This window comes from Vulpes vulpes, chromosome 3 (assembly GCF_048418805.1).
Source record: "Vulpes vulpes isolate BD-2025 chromosome 3, VulVul3, whole genome shotgun sequence".
NCBI classification, from domain to species: domain Eukaryota; kingdom Metazoa; phylum Chordata; class Mammalia; order Carnivora; family Canidae; genus Vulpes; species Vulpes vulpes.
In genome coordinates this window covers 16,687,838-16,709,054 of record NC_132782.1, presented here as the reverse complement: position 1 = coordinate 16,709,054, position 21,217 = coordinate 16,687,838, and the positions used below count along the sequence as shown (strand labels likewise).

Below are 21,217 nucleotides of genomic sequence, written 5' to 3'. Positions count from 1 at the left end.
CCTTGACAGGACTTGATAAGAAGAACCACTATAGGATGATGAGCTGCAGTTGGGAAGCTATAAGCAAAGTAAGTAAAAGAAATACCATTTGAGGGCAGCCCTGGTGGCGCAGTGGTTTAGTGCTGCCTGCAGCCCAGGGTGTGATCCTGGGTCTCAGGCTCCCTGCATGGAGCCTGCCTCTCCCTCTGCCTGTGTCTTTGCCTCTCTCTCTGTGTCTCTCATGAATAAATAAATAAAATCTTAAAAAAGAAAGGAAGGAAGGAAGGAAGGAAGGAAGGAAGGAAGGAAGGAAGGAAGGAAGGAAGGAAGAGAAAGAAAGAAAGAAAGAAAGAAAGAAAGAAAGAAAGAAAGAGAAAGAAATACCATTTGATTGTATGGACTGGAATTTGAAATGGTAGAATTAGTCTGAGCTAAGTTAGATGAAGGATGAGGACCACAAAACTCTTTGGGTGCTTCCAACAGTAAATAAAAACTTTCCAAATACCAAATAAGGATTTGTGGAGATTTTTTGTTACCTTCATTTTTCTTTGCTTTGAACTGAAGGAACTCGAACTAAATATCAGCCTTAGCAATTAAAGCACACTAAAACATGCCTAGAAGACTCTTACCTAGGTTTCTCCCTTTTAGATATCCTCCAGTTTTATTTCTGACAAACACTTGTTAACTTGAAACTATAATGAGAAGCCTATTAGGAAAAACTGCATTGTGACCATCTGGTCAATATTCATTACCTTTACATCATACAATTTTACTACTTATCTGGGTTATGTTGGCCTTATGAAACAAAATGATAAGTGTTCTCTTTTCTGTTTTCTGTAAGATGGGTGTTATTTCTTCCTTAAGTGTTTGATATTCACTAGTGAAGCCATTGGGGCTTGCAGTTTTCTTTGTAGGCAGGTTTTTTTATTTATTTCATTTTTATTGTGAAATATACATAAAATTTACCATTTTAGCCTTTTTCAAGTATATAGTTCAGTGGCATTAAGTATATTCACATTTTTAAATAAATATCACAACTATCCATCTCTAGAACATTTTCGTTTTCCCCAACGAAAGCTCTGTACCCATTAAACATTTAACTTCCCATTCTCCTTTCCTGGCAGCCTACCACCTTCTATTTTCTGCCTCTATAAATTTGTGACTACTCTAGGAACTTCATACAGGAAGAATGATACAACATTTTTCCTTTTATGATTGGCTTATTTCACTTAGCATAATGTCTTCAAGGCTCATCCATGTTGTAGCATGTGTCAAAATTCCCCTCTTTTTAAAGGTTGAATAATATTCCATATTACATATATGTCATTTTGTTTACTTATCTTTTAGTGGACATTCAGGTTGCTTCCACCTTTTGTCGATTGTGAATAATGTTGCTGTAAACATGGGATGCAAATATCTCTTCATGTCCCTCCTTTTACTTATTTTGGATATATATCCAGAAGAAGAATTGCTGAATTGCATGGTAATTCCATGTTTACTATTTTGGGGAATTGTCAGACTCTTTTCCACAGCACCTGCACCATTTTACATTTCATCCAGCAATGCACAATGGTTCTAATTTTTCTACATCCTCACCAATACATTTTTTTTTTAAGTAGTAGCCATCCTAATGGGTGTGATGTCTGTTTTGCTTTTAATTACAAGTTTAACTTATTTAATAAATTTAGGACTATTTGAATTTTTTTTCTTGTGCTGTTTTCATAAGTAATTATTGGTAAATTGGTTTTGATGGCATTTATCCCTTCTAATAAATGAAATAAAATTTTTCACAATACCTCCTTATTAGCTTTTCAATGTCTGTAGGGTCTGTGGTGATGTCTCCTCTTTTTTTCCTGTTATTAGAAGTTTGTTTTTTCTGAAACACGAGTATTTGATACCAGTCTTGCCAGAGGCTTATTAGTTTTATTAATCTTTTCAGAGAATCAGCTTTGGCTTTGATTTTTCCCTGTTTTGTCCATTTTCTATTTCATTTATTTCTGCCTTTAGTTTCTGTTATTTCCTTCTTTCTACTTACTTTGCATTCCATTTACAATTTTTCTAGCTTCTTTTTTTCTTAAGATGTTATTTATTTGGGTGAAAGAGACAGAGATAACAACAGAGATAGCGAGAGAGAGAGAGCATGAGCAGAGAGGAGGGGGAGAAGCAGGTTTCCCTCTGAGCAGGGAGCCCAAAGCAGGGCTTGATACTAGGACCCTAGGATCATGACCTGAGCCAAAGGCAGACACTTAACCGACTGAGCCACCCAGGTGCCCCTATTTTTCTAGCTTCTTAAGATTGAAACTGGATCATTGATTTGAGATCTTTCTTCTTTTCTGAAAGAAACATTTAAATCTGTCAGTTTCCTCTAAACATTGCTCTAGCTGCTTCCCATAAATTTTGATAGTTTAAGATTTCATTGTTACTTAGTTCAACATATTTTCTAATTTACCTTAAGATTTACTAACTCATATAAGTCTGACCTATAGATTATTTAGAAGTGTTTTGCTTGATTTCTAAATATTTAGGAACTTTCTAGATACTCTTAAAGTTTAGATAAAAAAGCAAGAGCCAACATTATGCTCCTATAAGAGAAGCACTTTAATTTTTTTTTTAAAGAGAAGCACTTTATTTTTATTTATTTATTTTTTTTAAGATTTTATTTATTTATTCACGAGAGACACAGAGAGAGGCAGAGACACAGACAGAGGGACACATGCAGGGAGCCTGACATGGGACTCGATCCTGGGTCTCCAGGATCAGGCCCTGGGCTGAAGGCAGCGCTAAACTGTTGAGCTACCAGGGCTGCCCCAACTGAGTAAATTTTTTTTTTAATTTTTAAAGTTTTTTTTTTTTTTAAGATTTTATTTATTTATAGAGACAGAGAGAGAGGCAGAGACACAGGCAGAGGGAGAAGCAGGCATCATACAGAGAGCCTGACGTGGGACTCAATCCAGGGTCTCCAGGATCACACCCTGGGCTGCCGGCGGAGCCAAACCGCTGCGCCACCGGGGCTACCTCAAAGTTTAAAGATCTAGTTGGCTTTGTTAACTAATTCACAAATTGGGCAGCATCCCATCAAACGAGTAGAGAAGAGCTCCAGGGGGCCACAGAAAGGAAAAGTTTTTTAAAGGTAAAGAGGGAGTGGAAAAAAGAAAATTATTAGCAAAGAATCCATTGTTGTAGGCAAGGTTGCCCTCCTTAAGAGGAACTGAAAGGTCAGTCCCTAGTGCAAACCAGGAAATTCTCATGTTGACTGGTTAAAGGTTACATTCCTGGGGGGTTAAAACTGCAGTTAGGTTAGATATTAAGTCGTGTTCTACTGACTTGGGGTCTTAACCTAAGCAACACCCTTTTGGGCCTGTGGTTTTGTTTTTAACACTATTAATATAGCTCCATCAGTTTTCTCATGCTGCATTTGTTTCATATCTCTTTGTTTTAAAGTGCTTCTCTTATAGACAGTATATGACTAGGTCTTGCTTTTTCATATAAATTGACAGTCTGTGTCTTTTAATTCAACTCATTTACATTTAATGTAATTACTTATATAGTTGGGTTTAAATATGCCATCCTAGTATTTGTTTTCTAACTGTCCTGTTCATTTTTAGTTTCTCTGTGCTTCCTTTTCTGTCTTCTTCTGGGTGAATGGAATATTTTTAGCAATACTTCTTTATTTCAAATAAAAAAACCTACTTATTTATACAGTTTCATTATGCAAATAGTAACTTATGGCAAATATCAAATAATATCTGTGGCAGAAATCAACTTTCTTTACCAGAATTCTATTTGGGGTTGACCCTGCCTATCTCTTCTTTTCCCATCACAAAATTGAGCCATGACTTTGTAGACATTAAGCTAACATGATAGTCATAACATAAAGCATACACCTTTAAATTGTAATCAGTGTAACTGGATTACTGCCTGCATCCTGTCACACTCTTCTGTCACTTCCTTCTTCTACACTGTAAGGATCTTAGGAGCTACCCTGAAAAATATGAAGTAGTTTCCTTCTCATTAAATTTATGTTAGACGAGTATCATTTTTGTATTATCAATCAAACAATTAATTCACAAGCAACTTGGTGCTTAGAAGCACCAATTTAGTTGAGAAGACATTTATATAACTTTATTATGTGTTTTTCTATAATGTATTTGTTACATAAATGTGTCATTTATATAACAAAAAAGACAAAGAACAATGCAAGGCTGTATGTGACTGTTACGGATAATTTAAAAATGAGGTAAGGTGTTTTTTGGAGTTAATTAGAAAAACAGCTGCCTAAACAGCTGCCTGTGGAGAATCTTGATTGTTTATGGTGAGAGAAACTCATATCTTCTTTTTCCCTGTCTTCCTCTTCTCTGTATAGATAGAGATAAGTATCACATGATTATTTGAAGATTAAAATTTTGTTTTGACTTGGCTTTCCTGGGTGGAAAACATTTACATCATTTTATACTTTTGAGCATGAATTGTCTCTTTCTAGGTATAATCAGTTTCTGCTCTTCAGCATACAGATTTTATGAATAATATTCATTGCAGAAAGAGAGCTCTAAAAATAATTGTGCAGGTAGGGTTTTGTTAGTCTTCCATGGAACACAAGCAGGAGAAAAGAACAAAGGCATATCAGAGGAAAGGTAGTAGTAGGCAGAGCATTTAATCTCATTTGCCTCCACCAAAGAGCTTGCATTTAGCAGAGCAGGAAAAACAAACAAGAAACAGGAGATCTGCACTAGCTATTCAGTGTTTTGTTTCTCATCACTGTTAGTCACATTTGAATGGAACCATTATGGCCTTTTTGGTGTATAAGTAGGCCTTTTTTTTTCCTCCAAAAGAAAAATCTTGAATTTTACGTTTAAAAGCACAATGAGATGTTTTTGACATTCTGCAGTTTGTTTTGGAAATCACAGCCTTAAAGTCCATTGCCTTTCAGTAAGTTGATAAAGGATGTACAATACACGTCATTTTTACAGAAAATAGTACCTAGATAGTCTCTAATGTGCATTATGTATACATACCTTTTAACATCTGTTTCTACCTGGCAGCTTACAGCATTAGGCTGAATGTTACGATGAACAACAATGGGGATGAAATGCAGAGTAGTTGTACGATGGATTTTTATTAGAAAAAGTAAACTCTTCAGAGCTTCTTTTTGATACTTTTCCATAAGGATTGTAAGCCAACATATTTGTCAATATATAATTAAAGTAATATACTCTTTAAATGTTTAAGTTGTTCTTCCAGAATTGGGGATGGACTTGACTAACCAACTGATGATTCTCCTCTTGAGCTAGGATTGTAGATATTTTGTACAGGGAAATCTATTTTACACATGTGTTACTAACTATTCTTACAAATATATGTATACATGGTTGTTAGAATTGCTGGGGGCAGCCCAGGTGGCTCAGCAGTTTAATGCCACCTTCGGCCCAGGACATGACATGATCTTGGAGACCCGGGATCGAGTCCCATGTCAGGCTCCCTGCTTGGAGCCTGCTTCTCTCTCTCTCTCTCTCTCTCTCTCTGTCTCTCATGAATAAATAAATAAAATCTTTAAAATAAATTAATTAAATAAAATAAAAGAATTGAGAATTGCTGGGATCATATCTTCAGCATTTACTTATTATTTGACTAAATTTCATATTTTTCAGCTTAGCCTAGAGAAGGAGACTTAATAGGTGTGTTTTCTTATTCTGCTACTACTGTACTTGGGCTTTTGGTTGAGTGGTCATGAAATATTCCCAAGAAATATGTTCACTTAAAACTCCCAAACCAAAATAATAAAATCACTTTTAAAAAGCCTTTTAATACACAAAATTCAGATTCTGGGCTGACATACTTTGGCTGTGTGCTAGAAATTAAATGAACAAATACCAAACAAAGCAAAGTTGGTCAAGGCTATGACTTATGAAGAATGTCAGGCAGTGGTATACACTCTAAATATTCATTTTCCTTCTCTTAGCCTGAAAATACTTCAGGACAGAAGCTATCATGCTTACCTTTTATTTAAAAATGTTTGGTTTTCATGTCTTTTCTCAGGTTGCAAACCTTTTGGACCAGTTTTTGGCTATTAGATAAATAATACACTGTGTAATCCATACTGATTAATTAATCACTTGTAACTTTCCAGGTACTGTTTAGGATGAATGTGATTTGGAGAAATTCTGTTTCCTGTCTAAGGATAAGAAAGGTGCCACGTAGATACCAAAGTGGTAATCACCCAGTGGTCCCTCTGGGGTCAAGGATTTTAACTGACCCAGCCAAAGTTTTTGAACACAACATGTGGTGAGTTATCTTTTGACATCTGATGTTATAAATGTATGACAAACATTAACAGTGGTATTATCTTCATTTTGTGCCAAGAAAGGACTTTTAAAGTTGATCAGTATTACTGAGATCCAAAAGGCAGGGCAACTGATCCTAGTATTGCTAATTCTGAATTTCTTTGCAAATAGAATTGGAAAAATGACATTTCCCAGGTGCTTTCCTCAGCTTTGGGGTTCTTGCAGACCATCCCTGCTCACCTCTGGTCCTGACTTGCCAGCATATTGTGGGAAGGGAGGCTCTTTTTAGGTAGATCCTTCCTCCTGCCCTGCAGACCCTTCCACGTTTTACAAGTACTTGTCCATCAGCAAATGTGTTTTCAGTATCCACTGCTTACTAAGACCAAGAAAAACATACTCGTGTAACCCTAGTCTGTGCTTTCAGGAAATCTATCTTCTATTTGGAAAGATAGCTATTTACAGGGAAAAAATGATAATAAACAATACATGGCAGCAAGCTGTAAGGGCCCAATGTGTTCTTAAAAGGCATATATTCTATATATCTTTTTTTTTTTTTTTTTTTTTTTTTTTTTAATTTTTTTTATTTATGATAGGCACACAGTGAGAGAGAGAGAGGCAGAGACACAGGCAGAGGGAGAAGCAGGCTCCATGCACCGGGAGCCGGACGTGGGATTCGATCCCGGGTCTCCAGGATCGCGCCCCGGGCCAAAGGCTGGCGCCAAACCGCTGCGCCACCCAGGGATCCCATATTCTATATATCTTGTAAGAGCAACTCAACAGTGCAAAACCACTGTGTTTTGGCACTGGAAGGTTTTATTTTTTCTTTTTTCAATTTCAGCTTTATTGACATATAACTGATATATGAAGGAAAAATTCTTTAAATGGAGAAATTCTGTCTCCAGTACATGGTACAGTGCCTGACACATAAATATTTGTGAAGTAATGACTTGGAGAGTCAAAGCTGGAGTTAAGGGCATTCTTGGTGGGTAGAAAGTCATAAAACAGAAAGAAGTGTAAGGCGTATGCAAAAGGCTATGAACAGGATAGTTTACTTGAAATAAAGACTGAGGAGATTTGTAAGTGATAAAGTTGGAATGATATAGGCCAGTTGTGGGGGTGGGGGCAAGGTTGTGTGAATTCTTGAATTCACAGCTGAAGTGGAAAGCATTACAGAGCCACTGAAGAGAAATAACATTATACATGGGCTATTAAGTGCTGTGCATGTATTTGGTTAACAGTATAACCAACTAGACAGATCAGCAGGTAGAACTAGAAGCAGGAAAGTGCTGAGAGAGAGATTTTGAAAGAAAAATAAATAGATCTTGATGCTTTTGTAGAATAAAGGAAAAGGAAGCATTTGGGTATGAAGTTTTGATCCTAAGTGACTAATGGAAACTGATTAATTCATTCCATATTATACAATATGTGGCCACTAGCCAGATGTGGTTATTGAGCACTTGAAACCTGATTAGTCTGAATTGAAATGTGCTATAACATTTTGAAGACTTAGTACAGGCACTCTCAACCTTATCGCCACCTTCTTGGAAACCTCTGTACCATGAGAGCCAAGTAGAGGAAGAAGCAAACATGCAGGCTGAAATGTAAAAGAAGAAAGATGAGGCAAAGGTCCAAGTAAACCACTAGCTTGTGTACCCATGGGAGCCACAGGAGCAGAAATAAGGAAAGCCAGAGGCCAGGGATGCTGGTACAAATTGTTGGATTGCATACCTATGTTCTAGAACATCCATCACCATCTGATCTCAGGGACCACCTTTGAGAGACCCACCTTGCTTATACCAGAACAGTCCCTTTTGGTCTTTTGCCCTGGACCTGTGACTTTCAGGAATAAATCTGTTTTCATTTTTGGCTGAATATAACACATGTACAATAAATCATTTCTTCTGTCTTAGCTGAAGAAAAAAAAAGTACAAAAAAGGAAAGGTAACATATATTAGCAATTTTTATACTGAACTGCATGTTGATATTATTTTGGATATATTGAATTAAAATATATTATTAAAATTTAATTTAGCTTTTTAAAACATGGCTACTAGAAAATTTTGAATTACACCTATGGGTGACATTATACTTTCTCAGACTGTTGCTGATTTAGACCACTTTGCTTGCCATCATCAATATGGACAGTTAGGAGTAGGCTGTGAGATCATTGCCAGGCAATTAAACCTCCACAGAAACTTCTGGTCCTAGGCAAGCTCTTCATTTACCATTTTTTAATTCTTCATTAGAGTCTAGTGAGTTAGCCGTCTGTTCTTTTTCTGGCTGCTACCACCAGCTCTTTTGTTCAAGGTTCCTGCCTACCCATTTACTTTCTATTTTGTCTAGGCTCTCAGGAAAGCAAGGGTCCTCTGGGTCAATGCTCCGAAGGCACTGTGGGCTCACTTTGGGCTGCTGCAGAAGAATCCCTTGGGGAGTTATTATTTCACTAGGTCTAGAGGTATGGCCCAGGAATTTGTAATTTGAAAAAGCTCTTTTAGTAATTCTGTTGAGCAGCCAGGTTTAGGAATCTTTGATCTAGTTCAGTGGTTTTCAAACTTCTTCGTTAGCAGCAGAATTTTTTTCCAAGTGAAGTCCTAACATGGAATCCCAATATTTAAAAGGTAAAAACAAACCTGGTCTTAATGAAGTAGGTATAGAGGCCTGGGGGCATCAACTGCTCCACCTCCCATCCCCCCCCACCCCCAACCCATCCCCCTCACTGTAGCGGCCTCATGGATATTTAGGGTTCTTTTGATCAAAGTTTGAAAAAATCAAAGTTTGAAAAACTTTGATCTAGTCTCGATCGCTATCCTCCTCCACAGCCTTACCTATTCCTCTTAAAGGTTACACAGCCTGTGCCAGGATACTTATAGTGAACTCTCTCCAAAAGCAGATTCATAATAATAAAAATCATTTTCTCCAAATGAAGAGGAAAGTATTTGCTTCCTATCATCTCCTCATGCACCTGTTGTTTTGTTGCTTTGTTGTTTTTTTTTGAGGGGGGGGTTGTTTTTTCTTAAAGAGAAGATTTGTAAATTAAACTGAAAACCAGAAGACTGGGTGACTTTCCCCTGCCTTCAAGTCCAAAGTTCTGTTCAAAAGTTCTGACTTCCTTATTTTCTCCTTTGTATTTAAGAATAGTGTTTCTTCTCTTGCTGAATTTTGACTTTTAAAAGGTGTTTCTAGGGGCAGCCCGTGTGGCTCAGCGGTTTAGCGCCTGCCTTCAGCCCAGGGCCTGACCCTGGAGACCTGGGATCGAGTCCCGTGTCTGGCTCCCTGCATGGAGCCTGCTTCTCCCTCTGCCTGTGGCTCTGCCTCTGTGTGTGTGTGTGTGTGTCTCTCATGAATAAATAAAAAAATATTTAAATAAATAAATTTAAATAAATAAATAAATAAATAGTGTTTCTAGAAAACTATTATACCTGTCAATTTTCTCTCAGAGATGTAGAATTGTCTACAATTTATTTTTCCATTTAGCTTCTAGTGTAGTTAGTACTATTTATATATGACCCTCTTTTTAAAATATTTTTTTGAGGAAAAAAGGTACCTGTTTTTATTCAGTTTCTAATATCCTGAGAAAGAATTACCCTCCAGATTCTGTATATTTGTGTGAGTGGTATTTACATCGCCCTAGTCTTTTTTAAAAATAATTTAGTTGGGCAGCCCAGGTGGCTCAGCGGTTTAGTGCCGCCTTCAGCCCAGGGTGTGATCCTGGAGACTCGGGGTTGAGTCCCATGTTGGGCTCCCTGCATGGAGCCTGTTTCTCATTCTGCCTGTGTCTCTGCCTCTCTCTCTCTCTCTCTCTCTCTCTCTCTCTCTCTGTCTCTGTCTCTCATGAATAAATAAAGTCTTTTAAAAAAATAAAAATTAAAATAATTTAGTGAATTTCACATAACATAAAAGTAACTATTTTAAAGTGAACATTTCAGTGGCATTAGTTACATTCATGATTTTGTGCAACTGGTACCTCTATCTCTTTCCAAAATCTTTCCATCAATCCCCAAGTAAAGTCCCCTACACATTAAGCAGTTTATCTTCATGCTACAGTTCCCCAGCCCCTGGCAATCACTAGTCAGTGTTCTAGCTCCATGGATTCACCTCTTCTGGATATTTAATATAAAAGGGATCATACAATATGTGACCTTTTGTGTCTGGCTATTTCACTTAGCTTAATGTCTTAGAGGTTCATCCATATTGTAGCATGTGTCAGTACTTCATTTCTATTTATGACTGAATAATATCCCATCATATGTATATACCAGTTATGGTATATATGTATATATGTATATATCTATATACCATAACTGGTTTATCCATTCATCCACTGCCAGACATTTGGGCTGTATCCACCTTTTGGCTCTTGTAAGTAGAGCTGCTGTGAACATGCATGTACATGTACTTTTTTAAGTCCTTGTTTTCAGTTAATTCCTTGGAATGGAATTTCAGGATCATATGATAATACTGTGTTAACCTTCTGAGGGACTGCTAAGCTGTTTTCCACAGTGACAGAAACATTTTACATTCTGCTTAAAGTCTTTTAACTATATTTAGCACAATTTTTCATTTGGGGGGACACTGACATGAAACTATGTTCACAGTGCTTTTGAGACATGGCCCAGAGATCTGTCTATATTGAGCAAATTACAGTTACTTGGAAAAATCGTTCCTTATTTCTTTTTTTTTTCTTTTTAAGATTTTATTTATCTATTCACAAGAGACACAGAGAGAGGGAGGCAGAGGGAGAAACAGGCTCCATGCAGGGAACCCGACGCAGGACTCGACCCTGGGTCTCCAGGATCACACCCTGGGGCAAAGGCAGGTGTTAAACCACTGAGCCACCAGGGCTGCCCTTGTTCCTTATTTCATACCATTCCTGGTTTAAGTGTGTAGGAATTTTTCAGGGGATCCCTGAAATTTATAAGGAAGCAATAAGCACATATATATATATATCTGTATGACTAAATCACATAGGCCAGTGGTTTTCAAGCTTTTTAGTATGATCCACAGTAAGAAGTACAGTTTATGTTATGGACCAGTACATGTACATATATGCATATATATATGAAACAGGAACGAAAGTTTCTTGTGTGGTTTTACCATGTGAGACATTCATTAGTAGTTTCCATTTGTTCTATTCTACTCCATTTGTTTCTTTCTCATTTTAAGTGTTGGTTAGATTAATGAAGTTGATTTCATGACTCACTAAAAGGATCATGACCTTTAGTTTAAAAATACTGAGCTAAACCATTCTCTGTAGATCCAAGATAGGACCTATATGCTACACCATGACTTCCTATTATATAACCCATTTTTTTTTTTAAGATTTTATTTATTTATTTATTCATGAGAGAGGCAGAGACACAGGCAGAGGGAGAAGCAGGCTCCATGCAGGGAGCCTGACGCGGGACTCGATCCCAGATCTCCAGGATCACACCCTGGGCTGAAGGCGGCGCTAAACCGCTGAGCAACCTGAGCTGCCCTATATAACCCATTTAAATACTAGACTGTTTACAGAATTCTAACAGAGTTTAGTTATCAAGATATCTTTCTTATTATATGGTCTGAATTTTCCTTATATATGTATTATTTGATTCCTCTTACTCTGTTTCATATAGTTCTTTAATACAGTTGGTAAGTATTTTCTTTGTCTCCATTATAACATTTGTCATGAGAGGTCATCTAGATATTGAGAGCACAGACTGACTAGTGGTCTAAACTTGGAAAGTTACTCTGTGCCTTGGTTTCCACATTTTTAAAATGGAATAATGATAGTACTATCTACCTCAAAAGGCTATTGTAAGGATTAAATTAATATATACAATGTAAAATGTGTGCACATAGTAAATAACACAGAAGAATTAGCTGTCATATTATTATCATTTTCTAACATGTACTTAAATTACTTATGTATCTGTTTTATTGTCATTATTAGATTGTGTGATGCATTAGTCTTCTTAGTTTATATCTGTTTTATAGCTATATTCCCTATATAAACACACCCAATACGTGTGTTTGTATAAGTGAATCAATATAAGATCCAATTCATATCCATTAGAAGTTTACTATTAGACTGAGAGTTAATATAATGGGTAAATATAGGCATCAGAATCCAAATAATCTGAGTATAAATCCTGACTCTACCTCTTTCCAGCTATGTGAACTTGAGCAAGTTCCTTCATGTGTATTGTGAGTAGTAAAGGAAATAAATGTTTAGAACTCTTAGTAAGTGTTCACTGAAATAAGTGTTCTTATTATTATTTGGAGAATTGAGATATATCAATGAATGATATATCAATGAATAAATAAGTAATATAGAGTATGTGAGGTCATACAGTGAAGGAGGTGAGGACCACAGGAATGAGCTTCAGAATAGGAAGGATTCCTAAGATGAGGATGTAAGAAAAGTTAGTAAAATTTCATGGAGTAGGTAGGATTTAAGGTGGATGCTCCATTCATCACTCCAGGCTCTGTCAGTACTTGCTGAGCACAGGTACTCCTGGTACCAGCTCCCATGCTGTTCCCTCCTTACTTGGTGGCCTTATCCTCCATAATGGCCTTTCTCCCAAAGAGTGGACCCTTAAGCTCCATTCTGATTAGGAAGCTGTCCAAAGCTTATTTCTCAAACTGTCTCATCTCTCCCACCCCCCCAAAAAAAGGATGAAGGATGAGGAGGATTTGAATAGTGAAGACTATTTGTTCTAGACAAGAGGTAGCATGAGCATTTGAGAATACATGAAATGTATTTCAAAGTAAGCAAATGGACCAGCCCAATTGAAAAGGGAAGTTTCACATTTTGAATGCAGGTGAGGGGATCCCTGGGTGGCTCAGTGGTTTGGTGCCTGCGTTTGGCCCAGGGCATGATCCTGGGGACCCGGGATCGAGTCCCACATCAGGCTTCCTGCATGGAGCTTGCTTCTCCTCTGTCTGTGTCTCTGCCTCTTTCTATATATCTCTGTCTCTCATGAATAAATAAATAAAATCTTAAAAAAAAAAAAAAAGAAAGAAAGCAGGTGAATGGTGTGACAAGAGAAGTATTTTAGGAACGCTAATCAGGCTCTGTTGTTCAGAATACTTAGAGTTGACCATTATAGAACATGAAGTGATATCTTTTATCTCCAGCCCTTTTTTGTATATTGACATGTACCCATCACTAGGTTAAGTTCTGTGGAGGACTTAAGAGAGGAAATGATTATTGCTCTAAAGGAACTCCAGCCCATTTCACTAAGAAGCCTGAATTCTCCAGATAAAAAGATGGGATGAATCTGAAAAAAAAGTGTTCCTTCTCCAAGAAAATGAATAAGAAGTAGTAAAAGCTAGCAAGAACTATACCAATAGCAACCACAAAAGTCCATAAACATGGAGAATTAGTGGTCAAGGAAAGAAACTATAGATTCATGTGGCTCAGAGTGGCTCCTAACCTCACCTTCATCTCTCAGAAGCAGTACCAGGAAAAGAAGGTCAGCAGACAGATCATTACTCATACTCATTAGTAGCCCTGGCAAAGGTTGAGAAAGAACCCTTGAAAATAAATGGCTTTGCCTATGGTCACAGAATTTAAGGTCTCAACAGAGCAAGAGAAATCCTGAGGTTCACTATTTTCCAGGGTTCCATACTGAATTGAGAGCACTATCCCAAGCCCAAAAGAAACCTCCTTAGGAATAGGACACATCTTAATTAGATAAGTGAATTAGATTAATATAGGACTTCATGAATCTCAAAGAGAGAAAGGGAGGGAAGGAGGAAGGAAAGAAAAGAGAAAGCAGATTCACACCTTCATTAAAGGCTGTGCACTACTCAGTAGAGTCTCCCCTTTCTTTCCCACCTCTGTTACCCTCAGAATATGGGAAAGTGGAAGAGTGCCTGTGTGGCTCAGTCAGTTAAGCATCTGACTTCAGCTCAGGTCATGATCTCAGGGTCCTGGGATAGGCCTGCATAGGGCACCCACCCAGTGGGGAGTCTGCTTGTCCCTCTGCCTTTCCCTCCACTCATTCTTTCTCTGTCGAGCACATGCTCTCTCGCAAATAAATAAAATCTTTCAAAAATATATAGGAAAGTGGAGAAAATATATAATGCTAAGACTTCAAACTGGAGTTTACAGAGAAAGATAAATGGATCTCTAAGTGAGGTTGGATGTCAAGGAAATTTATCTGTAGAAAAGTAGAAATGGAAAGAAGGAAGGATAAAGAATATCGCATGCATTATAGATTAGTTGCATTTTCTAATATTTTGTGGAAAGAAAGGGAATCACAATATGTATGTTCTTTTTTGTCAGGCCTCTTTCACTAAGATTATTTTAAGATTTATCTGTATTGTTGCATGTATCAATAATTTGCTCATTTTTATTGTTAATATAAGACTCATGAGAATATATAAAAAGCTCACAAATTTAGTAAACAAGGATTCATAATGAAAATATATAAAAAGTTCTCAAAATTCAATAAACAAATAACCCAACAAAAATGGGCAAAATATTTGAACAGACACTTCGCCAAAGAGGATACATGGATAATAAGCACATGAAAAGATGATCAACCATCATTAGTCATTAGGGAAGTGCAAATTAAAGTCACAATGAGGGATCCTTGGGTGGCGCAGCGGTTTGGCGCCTGCCTTTGGCCCAGGGCGCGATCCTGGAGACCTGGGATCGAGTCCCACATCGGGCTCCCGGTGCATGGAGCCTGCTTCTCCCTCTGCCTGTGTCTCTGCCTCTCTCTCTCTCTCTCTCTCTCTCTGTGACTATCATAAATAAATTTTTTTAAAAAGTCTTTAAAAAATAAAATAAAGTCACAATGAACTACTACTACAAACATCATAATAGCTAAAATTCAAAATACCGCACTGAGTGTTGGAGAGGATGTAGATGAACTGGAATTTTTGTACACTAGTGGTGGGAATATAAAATGGTATAACCATTTTGGAAAACAGCTTAGTAGTTTCTTAAAAAATTAAACATAGGGCAGCCCTGGTGGCTCAGCGGTTTAGTGCCGCCTTCAGCCTAGGGTGTGATCCTGGAGACCCAGGATCGAGTCCCACGTCAGGTTCCCTGCATGGAGCCTGCTTCTCCCTCTGCCTGTGTCTCTGCCTCTCTCTCTCTCTCTCTCTCTCTCTCTCTCTGTCTATCTTCAATCAATCAATCTTTTAAAAAAAAACAATAATTATGCTGAGTAAAACTAAAAATAAAGAGTATATATTATGCTCTTAGTACTATAGTAGAAAATGTAAACTAATATATAGAAACAGAAAGCATGCTGACCAGTGGATGTCAGTGGAGTTGGAGAATGGTGATAAGAAAGGGGCAGCCTCAGTGGCTCAGTGGTTTAGCACCGCCTTCAGCCCAGGGCCTGATCCTGGAGACCCGGGATCGAGTCCCACATCAGGCTCCCTGCGTGGAGCCTGTTCTCCCTCTGCCTGTGTCTCTGTGCCTCTCTCCCTCGCTCTCTATGTCTCTCGTTAATAAATAAAATCTTAAAAAAAAAAGAAAAGAAAAAAAGGAAGGAAGGGGAGGACCAGAAATGCCTGGGTGGCTCAGTTGGTTAAGTGTCTGCCTTTGATTCAGGTCATGATCCTAGGGGCCTGGAATCAAGCCCCATGTTGTGTCAGGCTCTCTGCTCATTGGGAAGCCTGCTTCTCCCTCTCCCTCTTCCTACTGCTCCCCCTGCTTGTGCACATGCATGCTTTCTCTTTCTTTGTGAAGTAAATAAGTAAAATCTTTTTTTAAAAAAAGAAAGAAAGGAAAGCCTGGAAAGGAGAAATTATAAAGCCACACATGGAAACTTTTGAGTATGATGGGATATATTCATTATCTTGATTGTAGTGATAGTTTCATGAGTGTTTCCATATGTCAGAACTTATCAGTTTGTGCACTTTAAATATGTGCAGTTTACTGTGTGTCATTTATACCTCAATACAATAATGAAAAATATGGTTATATCCATACATTGGAAAATAATGTACCAGTTAATAAAAATAAGAGAGATCCATGTATATTGATATCAAGAGATGGCTAGGATATGTCATTAAACAAAAGGAGCAAGTTGCAGAAAAATAGTATGTCTCATTTTTATTAAGGAACTCTTGTACATGTGCTACATGTGTATACAAATCTTTGTTTTTATATGCATATAGAGAAAAGCCTGGAAATGTTTACATCATGCTGATAAGTATTTATCTCAGAAATGGGCATGAGAATGAGAGGCTAAAGATTAAACTTTATATTTTATATGCATTAGTATTATTTGAATTTTTAAAAGAATGCCTTTTATGTACCCATTCCCATCTTGCTATGTACCTGATAAATTCTTTATTCTTTAATAACTGATTACGACTCCTCTTCTCATTAACAATTTTGAGTTTTGCCAAAATCTCTTCATCTTTATGTCTCCAGTTCACAGTTCAGTGCCTGAAAGATACAGGTTCTCAATAAATGTTTAATGAGGGAAGTGGGTATTGGTTTCTTCCAGCAGCTGTGATCTCTATTCCAATGTATGCAGAAGTGAGAAGGCATTGTTTCTTTTTGTGTATCTTTTATAAGTCATTCCTAAGTAAGAAACTGATACACTAATGAAAATAGTCTATGGAAATGTTTATGAGAGCTAAAAAGAAAAGTAGGCAGCCAGGAGTCATAAGCATAAGTGAATGTCAATAGTAGAAAAGATTTAATTGAAATTAGTTAAATTATTAGCTGATATACCTATAACAACTGTGTTTCATTCATCTGAGGCTCACATTTGTTTCACTGATTAGCATGTCTGAAATCATGATACATCTTATCATGTATCTAATTGGAGTGTTTTTTCCTTCTTAATGGTACAGAAAATAATGGTATTTTAGGTTTGAAGAAAGAGGATAATTATATTTCAAAGTACTTAATTATATACCATTTTGAGAATTATAACTCTTATTTTACTAATACTAAAACTGAGAGACACAAAAGCTAAATGATTTTTCACTACCATATATCAAAGTTAACATATAGAATATTTGTTATTGTTAGAAAAACATTAAAACCTTTTGCTATATGGATAAATGGACAGTAGACATGGAAAGTTGATCTAGGAAGAAGTACACTGAACATTTGGGGAAATAGACAACTGTAAAAGAGGTACAAATTAAACAGTAACATGCCTTTTTATATCTATTAAAATAATATCAAAAAAGAAAAAGAGAAGAAGGGCCTAGGTAGCTCAGCCAGTTAAGTATCTGACTCTTGATTTCAGCTCAGGTCATAATGCCAGGGTCATGAGATTGAGCCCTATGTGGGGCTCTGTGCTGGACATGCAGCCTGCTTACAAGTCTCTCTCCTCCCCTCCCTCTGTCCCTCCCTTGCTCTCTTTAAAAAAAGAAAAGAAAAAGGAAAAAGAGAAATTTGAGATAACATTCAATCCTCATAAGTGTTGTAAATTAATATAATCAAGTTATCTTTCAATTTTTTTTGTCTCATTTGTTCTTTTATTTTCTCTACTACGTTTTTAACTATGCATCTTTACATCATTTTTACATATTATCCTAGAAAAATAGTTCCAAATTTTGGTCTTAGAACCCTTTTTCATTCAAATTTTTGAGAACCCTGAAAGTACTTTTATTCATCTGATGTAATATCTATTGATCTTTTCCATATTAGAAATTAAAACAGAGACATTAAAAATATTTAGTTCATTGTAAAATAAGAATAATCAGTCACATAAGTTACATATTTTAACAAAAATATATATTTGTTCCCCCCAAAAAAGTGGCATTATTTTAAATGTTTGCAAGTCTTTTTAATGTCTTACTTAGTGGAAAAAGCTGGATTCTCATATCTGCTTCTTCATTCCATCTGTTGTGATATGTTGTTTAGGTTGAATTATATGAAGAAAATTTGGCCACATACAGATATATGCTAGGAAAGGAGAGGAATTTTTTAGTAGCATTTTAAGATAATTGTAGGTATTTTTCCTGATATTAAACTAAGTCTCAGCAGTGATAGTTTCTTAGTTGCAATATACAAATACAAAACCATATCATTCATAAATAAATAAATAAATAAATAAATAAATAAATAAATAAAAGCAGTAGTTGGGGGGAAAAAACCATATCAATTATAATTCATTGATATATCTTGTACTTTGGATATTTTACCTCTGCATCATTTTATAATATTATTCATGGATAATTTGGAGAAGTTTGATTCCCTGTTTAATATAAATCTTTCAAATGTTGACACATTTCATTATACATTATACATATTTAAAAGTCACCTTTGTAATATCACCACTATTCCCATCAGGAAAATCTCTAGGTATTGGGAAGCTATCAACTCATGGTGGTAGATACAACTTTTCAAAATTCTAATTTTTGCTTTAAAACACACAATTCATTTTTGGCAGCAAAAATTGTCACTTATTTTCCTTAAAGTGTAGGCTCATTTCATTCACTTTCTTTTAAGAGAGAGAGAGAGAGAGCAAGGGGTAGGGCAAAGGTGAGAGGGAGAAAAAGAATCTTAAGCAGGCTCCACATCCAGGGCAGAACCTGATGCAGAGCTTTATCCTATGACTCTGAGATCATGACCTGAGCCAAAATCAAGAGTTGGACACTTACCTGACCAAGCCACCCAGGCACCCCTCATTTTACTTACTTTTAAGATATACTGGATACCAAGTCTGAATAACTATAGTTTGTCTACAGTTGCTCTTTCAACTAAAAATAGCATTCCCTGGGGGGAAAAAAGCAGGTAATTCCATTCACAATGCAAACAATCATACAGGTACTTTTCTACAAGTCAGTCATCATACTTCAGAATGCAGCAGAAGTCCTTCATGCATGCCTTCCATTTTGTCACATAGAATATTAAACATTTATATTCAAGGGTCATTATTTTATAACATAATTTTTACTGTTCTATCAGGCACAGTCTTTAAGTGAATTAGATTTTTTTAAACAAAATGGTGAATTCTTGACCACCCACTGGATGGTGGTATAGAATCAATGACTGTTAGTACATTTTGGTGCCACTGTCTTGTTTCATACTAGGGCAGTTGCGCTCTGTTGCACCACCACTGTTTTTATACTATCAGTGCAAATGTCAATGTGGTAAAAAAAGGCAAATAGTATTATTATAGAAATAATTTTGACTTCATGAACCACCTGAAACAGTGACACCATTAACACAGTGAATACCATTAACACTTTGATAATGATACTCCTAGAGATTACAGTGTTACTATAATTATGTTACTTCCTCAACTTGATACAGGCTACTTAGAATTAGTATTGTGAGGGGTACCTGGGTGGCACAGTTAGTTAAGCGTCTAACTCTTGGTTTCAGTTCAGGTCATGATCTCAGAGTCCTAGGATTAAACTCAGTGTCAGCTCCCCACTCCACATGGAGTCTGCTTGGGACTCTCTCTCCCTCTGCCTCTGTTCCTCCCCACTGTGCTCTGTCTCTCTAAAAAAAAAAATAAATAAATCTTTAAATAAATAATGAATATTGTACCACATAATATAAAATGTAAGAAGATTACAATATCATTCTATTTATCCATTCAATGTGTGTTAGATTTTTGTCATAAAGTTTACTTCTATTTATGTTGTAAGTTCTGTAATTCATTGTTATTATTTCTGCTACGTATAGCTAGAAATTTTTTAAGAAATTGAGAAAAAGTATTAAAAGGCTGTCTTTTATAAGTTACCAGATATTTATCATTTTTTATCTCTTTATTCTACCCTATGTTTTTGAGTCTCCATCTAGTACCATTTTTCTTTGGCCTAAAAAACTTTAAAATTTCTTGTATTACCAATTCTGCTGGTAACAAATTCTCTTAACTTTTGTTTATCTGAAAATGTTTTTATTTTTAAACTTTGAAAGATATTTTTCACTGCATATAGAATCTACATTGATAGACTTTGTTCTTTCATTATTTTAAAGATGTCACTCATTTGTCTTCTGGCCTCCGTTGTTTCTAATGAGAAGTCAATTGATGTTTGCATTGCTTTTCCCTTCTCTATAATAGCTCTTTTTAAGATTTTTAAAAATCTTTGTTTCTTAGCAGTTTTCTGTGTATGCATTATGCCTGGGATTTGCTTTGCTTTCTGGATTTTTTTTTTTTTAAATCAAATTTAGAAAATTTTTAGTCAGTCTTCAGGTTTTTTTCTTATTCATTCTGTCTCTTCTATTACTGGGACTTCAGCTTCTGTGTTTCTTAGACCCAATTGTTTTCATTCCATAGATTATGAAGACTTGTACTTTTTTTTTTCTTTACATTTTTTTCCTCTGTTTTCAATTTTTTACACCTTTAAGTCTTTTAAGTTCACTGACTTTTTCTTTCTATAGTGCCCATTAGCTATTAAACCTACCCAGTGAATTTTTCATTTCAGATATTATATGTGGGTTAGTTTTAGAATTTGTTTTAATGATTTCCATTTCTTTGCAGAGGTATCCCCATCTGTTGATCCATTCTGTCCATCTTTTCCTTTAAATCTTTGAACATTTTTAAAAGTTATTTTAAAGTCCTTGTGTACTTATTTTAACATTTGAGTTTTCTCAGTCTATACTTACTGGATACATTGTCTCTTGATTAGGGATCACATTTTCTACTTCTTCACATGCTAATAGTTTTGATTTTGTGGTGGACATTATGGATGATATTTTATATGGAATCTGTATTATGTTTTCTTACTTTAAAGGTGATTTTTTTCTGACAAGTGGTTGAATTACTGCCAAATCTTTTTTGGTCAAGTGAGATATAATTTTTAAAAAAATTTTATTTAAATTCAATCTAGGAAACATATAGTGTATTATTAATTTCAGGGGTAGAATTTAGTAATTCATCTGTTGCATACAAAACCCAATGCACATTACAGCAAGTGGCCTCCTTAATGTTCATCACCCAGTTACCTCTCCTGCAGCCCTCCACCCTCAAGCCACTTTCCTTTTGTTTTCATATATTGAGAGTTTCTTTTCTTTTTTTTTTTTACATTTTATTTAT

General features: G+C 36.1%; 1 protein-coding gene across 33 annotated transcripts in view; it reads left to right on the top strand.

Moving 5' to 3' along the window:
• Nucleotides 1-21,217, top strand: part of METTL8 (methyltransferase 8, tRNA N3-cytidine) — an 88,816-nt gene that overhangs the window by 31,527 nt on the left and 36,072 nt on the right. For 19 of the 33 annotated variants that reach the window (XR_012000321.1, XR_012000310.1, XR_012000320.1 and 16 more), the window contains 2 exons: nucleotides 10-68; nucleotides 6,104-6,258. The exons of 6 other annotated variants lie outside the window; for them this stretch is intronic. Coding sequence is in view for 9 of the 27 variants with exons in the window: in XM_025994062.2 (XP_025849847.2) it covers nucleotides 36-68; nucleotides 6,104-6,258 (188 nt within the window). In the remaining 18 variants the exon portion in view is untranslated. Of the gene's footprint in view, nucleotides 1-9; nucleotides 69-6,103; nucleotides 6,259-21,217 lie in introns of those variants that run through there. 8 more of the 33 variants (XR_012000315.1, XM_072751912.1, XM_025994063.2 and 5 more) reach the window with 3 other exon arrangements.